The sequence below is a fragment of the Hyperolius riggenbachi genome, chromosome 3 (genome assembly GCF_040937935.1).
Source record: "Hyperolius riggenbachi isolate aHypRig1 chromosome 3, aHypRig1.pri, whole genome shotgun sequence".
Taxonomy (NCBI): domain Eukaryota; kingdom Metazoa; phylum Chordata; class Amphibia; order Anura; family Hyperoliidae; genus Hyperolius; species Hyperolius riggenbachi.
In genome coordinates, this window is record NC_090648.1 from 76629347 (window position 1) to 76644977 (window position 15631).

The following is a 15631-nucleotide window of genomic DNA, read 5'->3' on the forward strand; positions in this document are numbered from 1 at the left end:
TCGACCACGACATCTTGCAGCATGTCCAATCATTACATTCGACCAATTTTGGCCTGAAATTGGTTGCATCGTTGATCGGGCATGTCTCTTGGTGGCACCGATTTTCATCTTATTCGATAATAATTATCGAATCAGAAAGTCGATCGGCTGCCAAGTCGAAAGATGTATGGCCACCTTAAGAATGTAAATGGAATAAGATGGAGATAGGCAATGCTACCAAGGAGATTCACTGTATTTATTAAAACTGCAAACTCATAAACTGTTTTGTAAAGAAAGAATATACGCTGATTGATACCCACTCGTTTACCAATCTTTCCTGGAGGACCCAAGATTCCCTGAAAGCCACGTGGACCCTGTACATATTACAAAGAAGGAAAATAGCATTAATACATAAAGTAGCAAGAACAGTCATTAAATAATAATGGTGGGAGTCTGTCCATCCCACTCCCGGGTAACACAGACAGGAGGCGCTATGTGACATGGAGTCTGTCCCTCCCACCACAGGGCGACACAGACAGGAGGCACTATGTGACATGGAGTCTGTCCCTCCCACCACAGGGTGACACAGACAGGAGGAGCTATGTGACATGGAGTCTGTCCCTCCCATCACAGGGTGACACAGACAGGAGGAGTTATGTGACATGGAGTCTGTCCCTCCCACCACAGGGTGACACATAAAGGAGGAGCTATGTGACATGTAGTCTGTCCGTCCCACTCCCGGGTAAAACAGACAGGAGGCGCTATGTGACATGGAGTCTGTCCCTCCCACCACAGGGTGACACAGACAGGAGGAGCTATGTGACATGCAGTCTGTCCCTCCCACCACAGGGTGACACAGACAGGAGGAGCTATGTGACATGGAGTCTGTCCCTCCCACCACAGGGTGACACAGACAGGAGGAGCTATGTGACATGGAGTCTATCCCTCCCACCACAGGGTGACACATAAAGGAGGAGCTATGTGACATGTAGTCTGTCCGTCCCACTCCCGGGTAACACAGACAGGAGGCGCTATGTGACATGGAGTCTGTCCCTCCCACCACAGGGTGACACAGACAGGAGGCGCTATGTGACATGGAGTCTGTCCCTCCCACCACAGGGTGACACAGACAGGAGGAGCTATGTGACATGCAGTCTGTCCCTCCCACCACAGGGTGACACATAAAGGAGGAGCTATGTGACATGTAGTCTGTCCGTCCCACTCCCGGGTAACACAGACAGGAGGCGCTATGTGACATGGAGTCTGTCCCTCCCACCACAGGGTGACACAGACAGGAGGAGCTATGTGACATGCAGTCTGTCCCTCCCACCACAGGATGACACAGACAGGAGATGCTACATGATATGGAGCCTGTCCCTCCCACCACAAGGTGACACAGATAGGAGCTATGTGACATGCAGTCTGTCCCTCCCACCACAGGGTGACACAGGCAGGAGGAGCTATGTGACATGCAGTCTGTCCCTCCCACCACAGGGTGACATAGGCAGGAGGAGCTATGTGCCATGCAGTCTGTCCCTCCCACCACAGGGTGACACAGGCAGGGGGAGCTGTGTGACATGGCGTATGTCCCTCCCACCACAGGGTGACACAGACAGGAGGAGCTATGTGACATGGAGTCTGTCCCTCCCACCACAGGGTGACACAGGAGGGGCTATGTTATATGGAGTCTGTCCCTCCCACCACAGGGTGACACAGGCAGGCGAGGCTGTGTGACATGGGGTCTATCCCTCTCACCACAGGGTGACACAGACAGGAGGATCTATGTAACACCCACCACAGGGTGACACAGATAGGTGGAGCTAAGTGAGATGGAGTCTGTCCCTCCCACCACAGGGTAAAACAGACAGAAGGAGCTGTGTGACATGGAGTCTGTCCCTCCGACCACAGGGTGACACAAACAAAAGGAGCTATGTGACATGGAGGCTGTCCCTCCCACCACAGGGTGACACAGACAGAAGGAGCTGTGTGACATGGAGTCTGTCCCTCCGACCACAGGGTGACACAAACAAAAGGAGCTATGTGACATGGAGTCTGTCCCTCCCACCACAGGGTGACACAGACAGAAGGAGCTGTGTGACATGGAGTCTGTCCCTCCCACCACAGGGTGACACAGACAGAAGGAGCTATGTGACATGGAGTCTGTGCCTCCCACCACAGGGTGACACAGACAGGAGGAGCTATGTGACATGGAGTCTGTGCCTCCCACCACAGGGTGACACAGACAGTAGGAGCTGTGTGACATGCAGTCTGTCCCACCCACCACAGGGTGACACAGACAGAAGGAGCTGTGTGACATGTAGTCTGTCCCTTCCCACCACAGGGTGACACAGACAGAAGGAGCTATGTGACATGGAGTCTGTGCCTCCCACCACAGGGTGACACAGATGGAAGGAGCTCTATGACATGGAGTCTATTCCCTCCCACCACAGGGTGACACAGATAGGAGGAGCTATGTGACATAGAGTCTATCCCTCCGACCACAGGGTGACACAGGCAGGAGGAGCTATGTGACATGGAGTCTGTCCCTCCCACCACAGGGCGACACAGGCAGGAGGAGCTATGTGACATGGAGTCTGTCCCTCCCACCACAGGGTGACACAGATGGGAGGAGCTATATGAAATGGAGTCTTTTCCCTCCCACCTCAGGATGACACAGATAGGAGGAGCTATGTGACATGGAGTCTGTCCCTCCCACCACAAGATGACACAGATAGGAGGAGCTATGTGACATGGAGTCTGTCCCTCCCACCACAAGATGACACAGATAGGAGGAGCTATGTGACATGGAGTCTGTCCCTCCCACCACAGGGTGACACAGGAGGGGCTATGTGACATGGAGTCTGTCCCTCCCACCACAGGGTGACACAGACAGAAGGAGCTGTGTGACATGGAGTCTGTCCCTCCCACCACAGGGTGACACAGACAGAAGGAGCTATGTGACATGGAGTCTGTGCCTCCCACCACAGGGTGACACAGACAGTAGGAGCTGTGTGACATGCAGTCTGTCCCACCCACCACAGGGTGACACAGACAGAAGGAGCTGTGTGACATGTAGTCTGTCCCTTCCCACCACAGGGTGACACAGATAGAAGGAGCGATGTGACATGGAGTCTGCCCTCCCATCACAGGGTGATATAGACAGGAGAATCTTTGTGACATGGAGTCTGTGCCTCCTACCACAGGGTGACACAGATGGGAGGAGCTATATGACATGGAGTCTGTCCCCTCCCACCACAGGGTGACACAGACAGAAGGAGCTGTGTGACATGGAGTCTGATGAGATATGCCACAGCACAAACTAATATCCCTCATAAAGACCCATTACCATTTAATACAATGTAGGTATAGAAGAACTCACCGGAGGACCAGAGTCACCGTAGTCACCCTTCTGTCCAGATGGCCCGGTAGGACCCTACAAAAGAAAGCAGTACACATTACAAGCCTTTAATGGCATCTAACTCTAATCATTTAATCAATGTGATGTGTAATTGATATCATAATTTCTGTATTTTAAAAGCCCATCTAACACAAAGGTAGTGAGGAACAGCAATAGAAATAGATAGAGGTTTTCACTATTCCCATATTTTCATCTCTCATTTCCTAGTTTCTACTTTCACACCAAATCTCCACCATATGAGTCTCAAACCCCTCCCACATTCATCCGACTTTACCGATTCTTTACAATGATGACAAAATGGCAGATACTTACAAGAGGACCCGATCGGCCGGTGAGGCCCACTGGGCCTGGTGGACCTTTCATGGCCAGCTAAAGACATGAAATAAATAAAAAAAAAAAGTCAGTAGCAGAAATTGCAAGTGATTTCTAAGTAAAAAGTGTAAGGCCTTCAACCTGCATAAAAATATATCAGCTGTAATAAAAACTACATTTTAAATTACATATTTGGCTGTGATGTTGGAGAAAGTTTGGACCTCCCATTCTTCTCCCTGGACTCATGAGAATGCACATTAGGGATACATTTATCAACTGTCTTATAAAAAGCAGCTTTCGAGGTCTTCACTGAAGACCACAGGTTTTTCTTCAGGCAATCTTAATCTTCGTGCCATTTACCAAGCACTGATAATCGCCTTGAATGATGTAATTGCCACTTATGGCATTTTCAGATCCGTGAAGCAGAGTTACCAGTTCCAAAGGAATCACTGCACAGATCAGCTATTTTCTATGAAATGCTCTACCTTAGCCTGCTGCAAGATGGATTGTGCCTGAGCTTCTTGAAATGATACCGTCTGTCCTCTGGAATCACCGCCATACTGGAACTGTGTAGGAAAAGCAGGTGAAATATTTCTATACAAGTGACAGTCTACTTTATAAACATTAGCATGTCATCTTTTTAAAGTGTAACTGTCAGGCATAAAATCAAAAATGAATTCTTTATTTTTTTCTGGTAAACAAGTAATAAGGATGCTAACCAGGCAATCCAAAAGTTGAAATCACTATTACTTTTCTTGTTGGTAAATGATCATTCCCCAGTTTACCTGACTCTTATTTGGTACGTTGCCGCACAAAGGAAGTTTCAGGGCATGCTGGGTTGTCTTTTTTTGCTTCTTTATTTCTCCTCAGACTTAATTAATGCACTAATCCGGGTTACCCGGGTCCCGGCTTGATGACGTCATCAAGCCGGGACCCGGGTAACCGGCAATAGGCGGCTGAGTGCAGAGCGGGGATCGGAGGCTCGGGCTGCAGGCTCATCGCTGGAACGAGGTAAGGTGAGAGAGGCAGCTTTATTTACATTTTTTTAGGCTATCTGTGCACGGAGGATGGCGAGATGAAGGATCACGCTGTTGGCTACAGCGGTGATCATTAATCCGCGGGGGAATCTCCAATTGGCTACACGGGAACATGTTCCCTTTCACCAATTAGTAAGGTAGCTGAGAGTCCCGGAGGGTGCGCTTGGAAGCGCTCCCGATCGTGCACAGCAGGGCTGCAAACTTAGTCAGTATATCTATGTCATGGTGGCTTGGAGGATGCCACAGATGACGTTGATATACTGTAGTGGTAGATTAAGTGGTTAAGCCACCAGCAAGAAAGAATATACTCTGAATAAGTCGTTTTTTACCTACTTTTTGGTACTTTTTGAATTGCAGAGTGCTGAAAAGTTATTTTAAAAAGAAAATGAAAAATTATCTCCTAGGAGAAAACTCCTGAGAAAAAGCAAATTAAATACGGGTATATCTTTCTTTCAACCTGACAATGGGGTTGATCCGCAAAGCTGACTTATCTTTTACCGCGTACGTTAAAAAGGGGCGCTGGGAAAAAAGGGCGCGGGGTTTTAAACGATAAGCATGGATAACGTTTAAAAATATAATGTACTATATTTCGTTTAAAAATAATGTTTTATAAAGTTATAAATCATTAAATAATGTGCATGAAATTGGCAATTGTGAAAACGTTAAACTTCCATTTAAAAAGTGAAACGTATAATAACGTTTAAAAAAAAATAGTAAGTAACCCTCCCTGTACCTACCCCTAACCCCTAGACCCCTGTGTTGGTGCCTAAACCTAAGACCCCCCTGTTGGTGCCTAAACCTAAGACCCCCCCTGGTGGTGCCTAAACCTAAGACCCCCCTGTTGGTGCCTAAACCTAAGACCCCCCTGTTGGTGCCTAAACCTAAGACCCCCCTGGTGGTGCCTAAACCTAAGACTCCCCTGATGGTGCCTAAACCTAAGACTCCCCTGGTGGTGCCTAAACCTAAGACCCCCCCTGTTGGTGCCTAAACCTAAGACCCCCCTGTTGGTGCCTAAACCTAAGACCCCCCTGTGATAAGCATTAATAACGTGTGCAAAAAATATTGTGCTGTTTTTCGTTTAAAAATAATGTTTTAAAAAACATTGTACTGTTTTTCGTTTAAAAATAATGTTTAAAAAATTATAAATCATAAAATAATGTGTAATCATGAGAAGCAGTTATAAAACAGTAAAAGTCTCCGGGCGCCGCTTATAAAACGTTATTTTTCTCCGGCGCCCTTTTTTTTCTGTCGGGCGCCCATTAAACGATATTTATTATGGGAGTGAATGGCGGTGCCCGATTTGTCCACTTGCCTCAGGCGTCCGAATTTACTGTTCCCCTTTTACCTTACCTGTAACAAGAGCTAATGCATGAGATAAGCAAATAAGGAGAGATAATTCAAGAGATAAACAGATAAGCAGTGAAAAATGTTAATGCAAGTCAAAGAGATAAACCATGAGTTAAGTTAGTAAAGGAGAGATAAATTATGACTTACTTTAGATAAGGAGAGATAAAAAAAAAAGAGTTAAGTAGTCATTTAAAGGGGCACAATGGCGAAAAAATTTAAAATATGTGCAAACATAGGCACAAAAAAAAGTCGTTTTTTTTCCAGAGTAAAATGAGCCATAAATTACTTTTTTCCTATGTTGCTGTCACTTACAGTAGGCAGTAGAAATCTGACAGAAGCGACAGGTTTTGGACTACTCCATCTCTTCATAGGGGATTCTCTTCTTTAATAAAGATATTCCCTAAAAAGGGTTTAAACAATGATGCTGGCCGGCTTCCCTGCTTGCTACAAAGTTTTTTGGCAGTTGGACAGAGCAACTGCCATTCACTGAGTGCTTTTGAAAATAAATAAATCCCTGAGAATCCCCCCATGAAGAGATGGACTAGTCCAAAACCTGTCTTTTCTGTCAGATTTCTGCTACTTACTGTAAGTGACAGCAACATTGGTAAAAAGTAATTTATGGCTCAATTTACTCTGGAAGAACATAGTACTTATTTGTTTATGTTTGCACATATTTAAAATTTTACAATTTTTTGCCATAGTGCCCCTTTAAGGGGAGATAATTGTGAGTTTATGAACAAGGTGAGATGATTAAACAGAAAAGCTTTGTGAATGCTTTAACAATAATAATAATAATAATAATAATGTAATACACTTTTTGTCTGAGTTTTACATTCATTACATTTGTATAATCATTCACATACAACAATTTTTAGGTCTTTGGAGATTAATTGATCACAACACTACTGGCCAGTGTTGCCAACTCATCCCTTTAATTACTGACACATCTAAGTTATACAGGTTCTGGGGCTATTTGCACATAATCAGTGCCTTAACTGCATCTACCTAGCCACAAAACCTGTATAAATCATATGTGTCAGTAATTAAAGGGATGAGTTGGCAACACTGCTACTGGCACATGTTATATATAAAGTGTAATGAACAAAAAAAATAAAACAATCAGTTGACGTCATATTTAAGGACAGCAAAAAGTTCACATATTGTCAACAAAGCAATATGTGTTTTCTGCATACAGTCCCTATGGATGCCTCTGAAATCATTGATATAAATATATAATCCTGACAGGATGAATCACACGTGCAAGGGGGGTGAGTCACGCTAATCCAGCAGCAACATCTTCCATGTGTTTGGAAGGCCAGTTATCCAGTTTACCCAGAATGCCATGGGCTACTCACAGGAAGCATCACTGTGTTGCCTGGAGGTCCGGGGATACCATCAGCACCGTTGAGCCCAGGTCTTCCTGGAGGACCCTGTTAGAGAAATAAAGAGAGATGTCATTCACAGAAAGGGATGCTGAGGAATCCACCTTGTCATGTATTGACATGTAGTCAGTGCTAGAGGGGAAGTAGCAAAGATTAAACGGAGTTTCACATTACATTACATCACACTGCAGATTCCCGTCTCTCAGCTGAAAGTCATACATCAGTCATAAGGCACAAATACAGCCTTGCTTTGTTTACAGTGAGTAGAGATGGCCCGAACCTCCGATTTTCGGTTCGCGAACTTTCGCAAACCACAATAGACTTCAATGGGGTGGCGAACTTTGAAAACCGCAAACAGCTGATTGTGTAGTGACGGCCGTGCTGGACTGGTGCGCACCATGGCGAGAGTGCAGGCCGTGGCGGTTTTCAAACCCATATAGTCGCCGGGCTGAGGTAGCTCAATGGCAGAACAACAGTGACTGTCCAGCTGATCAAATTTGGTCTGTCCACAATGAAGCAACAACCTTATTATCTTGGGTGTGCCCCCCCCCCTTCCGAGGCACTCATATAGCCGTCGGTCATTGCTTCATTGTGATACACAAGCCCCTTCACCGCAGCAAGGTAATGATCACAAAGAGGAATGGACACATGTACATGCCTTTTGTTTTGTTGTTGCAGCTGCACTGCAGCCAGAAACATTAGGCAGTCATGTACACACACCAGAAAAATTATTATAGCGGCAGCTGCTAACAGCAGCCTTAAAAATTCAGGAATCCGCCTGGAGTCCTGGACCCTGTTGGTGGTGGCGGAGAAGGCAGTCAAGCGGCCTGCGGGCAGGGGAGCTGTGTGGGAAGCAACTTACTCTTGGGGCAGGCAGCCAGTCACACGGCGTGCAGGCAGAGATGCTGTGTGTGGGGACTGACTTAGTCTTGGGGCGGGCAGTAGCTCTCCGAGATCCATGCCTCATTCATTTTGATAAAGGTGAGGTACTGAACACTTTTGTGACTTAGGCGACTTCTCTTCTCACTGACAATGCTTCCAGCTGCGCTGAAGGTCCTTTCTGATAGGACGCTTGAGGCAGGGCAAGACAGAAGTTGGATGGCAAATTGGGACGGCTCTGGCCACAGGTCAAGCCTGCGCACCCAGTAGTCCAAGGGTTCATCGCTGCTCACAGTGTCTACATCCACACTCAAGGACAGGTAGTCGGCTACCTGCCGGTCCAGGCATTGGTGGAGGCTGGAGCGTCCTGTCCTTGCCTGCGTGGACATGGGAGAAAGATTACTGGCAGTGGTACCTTTATTGCGTTGTACTGTGACATCACCCTTAAACGCATTGTAAAGCATCGTTGCCAGCTTGTTCTGCATGTGCTGCATCCTTTCTGCCGTCTGGTGAGTTGGTAACATGTCCGCCACTTTGTGCCTAAACCGAGGGTCTAGTAGCGTGGCCACCCAGTACAGCTCATTCCCCTTGAGTTTTTTATACGCGGGTCCCTCAACAGGCTGAACAGCATGAAAGACACCATCTGCACAAAGTTGGATCCAGACATACTATCCATCTCCTCTTGCTCTTCCTCAGTGACGTCAGGTAAGTCTTCCTCCTCCCCCAGCCACGAACAATACCACGGGAACGTAGAGAAGCACACGACCCCTGCGATGCCTGCTGCGGTTGTTCTTCTGCCGCCGTCTCCTCCTCCTCCTCCTCCAAAGAAACACCTTCCTCATCATCCGAGTCTGACTTCTCTTCCCCACACAACTCTTCCTTCTCCTTCCCCCTCTGTGCTACCGCAGGTGTTGAGGAAACATCTGATTCTGATGAAAATTGCTTCCACAACTGTTCCTGCTGTAACTGTTCCTGTTCACAAACCTCCACAGCTTGATCCACCACTCTACGCATGACACACTCCAGGAAGTAAGTGTACGGGATCAAGTTGCTAATGGTGCCTTCACTGCGACTCACCAGGTTGGTTACCTCCTCAAACGGCCGCATGAGACTGCATGCATTTTGCATCAGTGTCCAGTTCGGGGGCCAGAACATCCCCATCTCTCCAGATTGTGTCCTTCTACTGAAATTGTAGAGTCAAGCGTCTCACCGGCAAGTTGTTTCTCCGCTGAATGTCCGCAAAGCATGCCATGGCCGTGTAAGACCGCCTGAAATGCCCACACAACTTCCTGGCCTGCTACAGGATGTCCTCTAAGCCTGGGTACTTTGACATAAATCTTTGAATGACTAGATTGAGCACATGTGCCATGCAGGGTACATGTGTCAGCTTTCCCAAATTCAATGCAGAAAGGAGATTGCTGCCGTTCACACACCACGTTGCCGATCTCCAGCTGGTGCGGGGTCAGCCACTGATCCACCTGTTTGTTCAGAGCAGCCAGGAGAGCTGGTCCAGTGTGATTCTCCGCTTTGAGGCAAGACATTTCTAAGATGGCGTTACACCGTCGTACCTGGCATGCAGCATAGGCCCTGGGGAGCTGGGGCTGTGTAGCTGGAGAGGAAATCGCAGCACCAGTAGAGTTAAACTGCCACTCAGCCAAGAAGGAGGAGGAGGACGACAGCGAAGAGGATGTAGCAGGAGGAGAGGAGGTGGCAGGAGGCCTGCCTGCAAGCCGTGGAGGTGTCACAAGTTGGTCCGCTGCACAGCCACGTGCTCCTTGCTTGCCATCGGTCACCAGGTTGACCCAATGGGCTGTGTAAGTTATGTACATGCCCTGACCGTGCTTGGCAGACCCTTGACCCAACGCTCCTCTTCCTCCTTCAGGTGCAGCATCTTCAGCCACTTTCTCCCTTGCACCTTCACAGCCACCCTCCTCCACTCCGCCTCTGCCCTTGAGCGGTTCCTGCTCCTCTGCCCACAGCAGCCAGGTGTCCATGAAGGAAATCTTTGAGCGGAAGAAGCCAATTTTTGCCAGTCACCCCCTTGCCCGGCATCTGACAGCTGGCGTGGCGGAACTGTTAGCTCGCCAGCTGTTACCATATCAGCTGGTGGACTCTGAGGCCTTCCTTAAATTTGTAGCCATTGGGACACCGCAGTGAAAGATGCCAGGCCGCAATTATTTCTCTAAAAAGGCGATACCCAAACTGCACCGTGAAGTTGAGAGGCAAGTGGTATCATCTCTGGCACACAGCTTTGGGTCAAGGGTCTGCCAAGCACGGTCAGGGCAGGTACATGACTTGCACAGCCCATTGGGTCAACTTGGTGACCGATGGCAAGCAGGGAGTACATGGCTGTGCAGCGGACCAACTTGTGACACCTCCACGGCTTGCAGGCAGGCCTCCTGCCACCTCCTCTCCTCCTGCTACATCCTCTTCGCTGTCATCGTCCTCCTCCTTCTTGGCTAAGGAGGACGACAGCGAAGAGAATCAGCTCACGTAGGCAGGTGGGTGCACTGTGAACAACAGGTAGGTAGGTATATGCAGTAATGGGTATTACAATGTGCACCTGTCACACACAGACAGGTAGCGGACAGGCACAGTGACTCTGCATGCGCTCAACTCACGTAGGTAGGTGGGTGCACTGTGAACAACAGGTAGGTAGGTATATGCAGTACTGGGTATTGCAATGTGCACCTGTCACACACACAGGTAGTCTAGTCACTGAATGTGCTGGGCTGCTGGCATTGGCACACACACAGTATGAATTATTAAGGCTGTCTATGCAACACAAGTGTCAGTGGGACACACAGAAAAAAAATAGATCACAAGAACAAGATTAGCGCTCAAAAGGGCTGTTGTGGGGTGCTATTTTAGCAATAAGAATAAGCAAGGAGCAAGCTAAGAAGCCTACAAGAGCCTAGCTAATCTTTCCCTATGAGAGTCTGCAGCAGCAGCAGCAGCAGCAGTTTTTCCTTACTGCAGGCACACAAGTGAGTTAAATGGCCGGTGATGCCTGCCTTTTATAAGGGGGGGGGGGGGGGGGAGTGGCTCCAGGAGGGAGTGTAGTCTGATTGACTACAATGTGCCTGCTGACTGTGATGTAGAGGGTCAAAGTTGACCCAAAGTTGACCCTAATGGTGCATTATGGCGGCGAACCGAACTTCCGGAAAAGTTTGCGGTTCTCCGCGATCGCAAACCCCCGGAAGTTCACCGGGAACCGTTCGCCGGCGAACCGTTCGGGCCATCTCTAACAGTGAGGTGTTGGCCTGCTAACCTTCCGTAATCCATGGTTAACTGTAACACATCCCTATGGCTTTAGCATTTTCTCGTTTAAGTCTGGCCTAAACAAAAGAGGGGTAAGTAAATTTTAATGGCAGAGAGGTTTAGATGTGTAAACATAGTATAATATTAATGTGGCCTGTAGCTGGGAGGACAGCTAATATGCCGACGCCCACAATCACTTTTTGTCTGTGACCGCCCTGCTTTGATAATATTGGGAGGGACTGGTGTGGTGATATATTGGGGTGCTGATGATGTTAGGAATACATAAACATATTCTATCATTTTTATGTCTGCTGTATATCTTTCAGAGGTGGATGTCAGCCAGTATGGCTTGAAGGTATTGGCAGCTAGCTTCAGGGACTGTTAATGTGATTGTGTGTGGGTGTCAATAGACAGACTAAAGGGAACCTCATTACCTGTTTCTGGCTGTCCAGAGGAACTGTACGCTGTGATCTTTTGTATTAATGTAGACAGCTGCCATTGTCTTCAGTGAATGGACCAGTCACCTTCAATAGGCAAGGAAGCGGCTCATTAGGCCACTAGCAGTCACTTTGATCTGCTGCCCCAGGTGTGATTGTCTGCGTCCACCTACCGGCAATTACAGGCAAACTGCTACCTGTAACCAGAATGCAATCTCTTCATGTATGTGCTAACATACACTTTAACCAAGGAAATAATGTGGAGGAAGCCTTTTGATGTCTGGTAGGATACAATCTCACCTATTGAATTCTGCAACCTTCAAGAAGCTAAAACAGGAACCCCTTTGAAGTTTGCATATCACAGGAAAGATTATGTCAAGCGTTCGGTGATGTCACAAACGGGGAAACTGCATTAGTTCCTGGGGGCTGGACATTAAATGCCCCAGGGGACACTTCAGAGTATAAAAAGCAGAGACAGATACCTAGTGATCATCTTCTCTCGGAGGTAGCGAATAGCTAGGGATGATCGCGACTCCTGGTCGAAACGGCGTCCTCCCATCAAACAACGTTCTAACCTAAGCTGGTAACGTTCTTTTTTCCCCCGTTTATTTTTACGCAAATATCCGTGTGTGTATCTTTGTAACTCTTAATTTTGTAACTTTTTTACTTTGTTTTTTGTAATCTTTTGTATATATTCTGTTCTGCATTGTTCCATGTTTTTCTGGAATATTAAATTATTATTTAATAAGCTTGACTTCTGCCGTACTAAACTAACACTCATAGCCTAGAGGAGACTGCAGTGTAGCTGTGTATAAGTCCGTGCCTAAATGTATGCTTGAGCAACACTACCATATGAAATTGTAATTGCATTGTGTGTGGGGGCGTTTGTCATACATTGGCCTAAAGCGCGCAGCTGACCCAACGTACGAAACGCCAGTGCGAGTAGCTAACAGTATCGTTCGGAACGACTGTTAGTGGTTTTGCTGCACGACAGTGTAACTTGCATTACAAGTCAGTGTCTGATTGTGCTGTGTTACTGTACAACTGTACTGTGTGTGTGGGTGCGTGGCATTCTCGTATTCGGCCTAAGCGCAAAGCTGACCCAAATACTAAAACGCAGATTGCGTGTTCAGCCCTCGACAGCTGAGGGGACGTGTCTAGCAATGCTAGTGGTGGCAGTGGGAAGTGTTTGAGGGGTTCCAGCCTTGTTTGTAGCTTAAATAAGGCTGTTCCCCGCTTAATCTGGTCAAACCCGCAGTCGGGAACCGTATACGCAGGTGTGCCGCGGGCCGGTTCCTCACAACTGGCATGGCCATTACATCAGCATGACTGACACAGGAATCATGAGAATTGAGGCTCGATCACATGGACGTCTGTCAGCGGTTTTTATTGTCATTTGATAACATTGTTTCTACCACTTCCAATAGTTCGTAATGGGAGAGTTTTTGTGCTTACGCTTGAGAGCGTTGACATTGACAATTGTTTTCAAAAGCATTGCGGTTGATCGACTTCTCTCAGAAGCTGCAAGCGGCTTCTGGAGTCGTAGGCATTCACCAAACATCAATAGAAACCGCTTGTCTTTTAAGGCATCCTGGAAGTATGCGGCTGACAGGAAGTGGACCACAATTTTTAAAGGCAGAGAGGACTGGAAATGAACCATGATCCTCTGGGCCATTAAATTGCCATAAAAAGCTTTCAAACGAGAACTCTTTAATAAACACTGTTAACCGATTACAAACAACTTGACTAAACGACATAGTCCTTGAAAACAGTCAGTGTTCAGCGTTTGAAAGAGTAGAAACGACAGGTCTCCTCAGATGTCTGTGTGAACCGGCCCTAAAAGAGTATTTTGTCCCCGTCTGACATGCTCAAGATTGACATGGTGAAGAGAAATAGTGGCCAAACTAGGGTACTAACTTTTTGAATTTCTCTAAATGTGTCTTATTGTTTGAGCCACTTGTAGTCAGCATCTAATCCCCAGCAACAAACCACCCTTAAAGAGAATCTGTACTCTAACATTTTTACAGCAAAAAGCATACCATTCTATTCATTATGTTCTCCTGGGCCCCTCTGTGCTGTTTCTGCCACTCTTTGCTGCAAACCTGGCTTGTCATTAACAGTTTTAGGCAGTGTTTACAAACAAACTAACCAGCTTCTGATAGGCTCACATAAGCAGAGTGTGTGAGTCATACAGAGCCTGCAGGGGCCTGGAGGGGGTGTGTATAGCTTCTACCAATCACAAGCAGCCCTGCACATTCCACACATTCCAGCTTTAGCCCGACTGTGCCGACAGAAGGAAACAGATTAGATCATATAACAGAGATAACACAGCCACTGTGCAATTAGGAAAAGCTGCAGTAAGCCAGAGCACATTAGAACAGGCAAAGGAACTTATAGGATAGAAGAACTAAGGCTGAAAAGTTTGTTACAGAGTCTCTTTAAAGGGACTCCCAGCTCATCTAAAAAATAAAAGTTGTACTCACCAGGGGCTTTCTCCAGCCCAGTGCTGGTCGGGAGGTCCCACGCCGGCGTCCTGGCTCCTCTCCTTCTCCCCGCTCCGGAATGGCTGACAGGCCGCAGCCCGGGCGACACTCTCCCGAGTGTCGGGCTGCTTCTTCCGCATATGACGCGGATTATGTCACACGCCGGCCACCTCGCGTCATCACGGTGGCCGGCGTGAAAGTACTGCGCATGCGCGATTAAAGCGCGCATGCGCAGTACTTTCACGCCGGCCGCCGTGATGACGCGAGGCGGCCGGCGTGTGACGTCAGCCGCGTCATACGTGGAAGGAGCAGCCCGACACTCTGCCGAGTGTCGCCCGGGCTGCGGCCTGTCAGCCATTCCGGAGCGGGGAGAAGGAGAGGAGCCAGGACGCCGGCGTGGGACCTCCCGACCAGCACTGGGCTGGAGAAAGCCCCTGGTGAGTACAACTTTTATTTTTTAGATGAGCTTGGAGTCACTTTAAAGAGACTCTGTAACAAAAATGTAATTCTTTTTTCTACTATCCTACAAGTTCCTAAACCTATTCTAATGTGCTCTGGCTTACTGCAGCATTTTCGACTATCACCGTCTCTGTAATAAATCAACTTATCTTTACCCTGTCGGATTTGTTGCCCTGTGTCTGGAAGGCTGCCAACTCTTCAGTGTTGTTGATCTGTTATGCACGCCCCCCCCCCCTCCAGGCCCCCTCTATGCACACTCCAGTGTGTGTTATTTACATTAGGCAGCCTCTCTGCCCTCTTGTCAATGAGAGAAGAGAGCTGCCTTACAAGCTGGATAAATCGTCCTCAGTTAGGCTGTGAAAGGAGCTGGGCTGTCACATGCTGAGGAATTACAGACACCGCAGAGCTGTCTGCAGGAAGAAACAATCGGCCTGTCACTCTTCAGTGGACAGAGCTGCAGGCGGAAGAAGGTAAACACACAAATGATCTCTTGAGATTCAAAAGGAAGGCTGTATACAGCCTGCTTGTGTATGGATGCATTTTCTATGTGTGGACATACTTTACATCAACCTACTTCCGGTTTTGGTGGCCATTTTGTTTGTTTATAAACAAACTTTTAAAAAGTGTTTTTGACTAC

At 47.6% G+C, this 15631-nt stretch overlaps 1 protein-coding gene across 5 annotated transcripts in view; it reads right to left on the reverse strand.

Annotated features, from left to right (window-relative positions):
- Positions 1-15631, reverse strand: part of COL5A3 (collagen type V alpha 3 chain) — a 340614-nt gene that overhangs the window by 87644 nt on the left and 237339 nt on the right. For all 5 annotated transcript variants that reach the window (XM_068274411.1, XM_068274408.1, XM_068274409.1 and 2 more), the window contains 5 exons: positions 7449-7523; positions 4195-4275; positions 3710-3766; positions 3359-3412; positions 300-353 (listed from right to left, as the gene is read on the reverse strand). In XM_068274411.1, coding sequence (XP_068130512.1) covers positions 300-353; positions 3359-3412; positions 3710-3766; positions 4195-4275; positions 7449-7523 — 321 coding nt within the window. The remainder of the gene's footprint in view (positions 1-299; positions 354-3358; positions 3413-3709; positions 3767-4194; positions 4276-7448; positions 7524-15631) is intronic.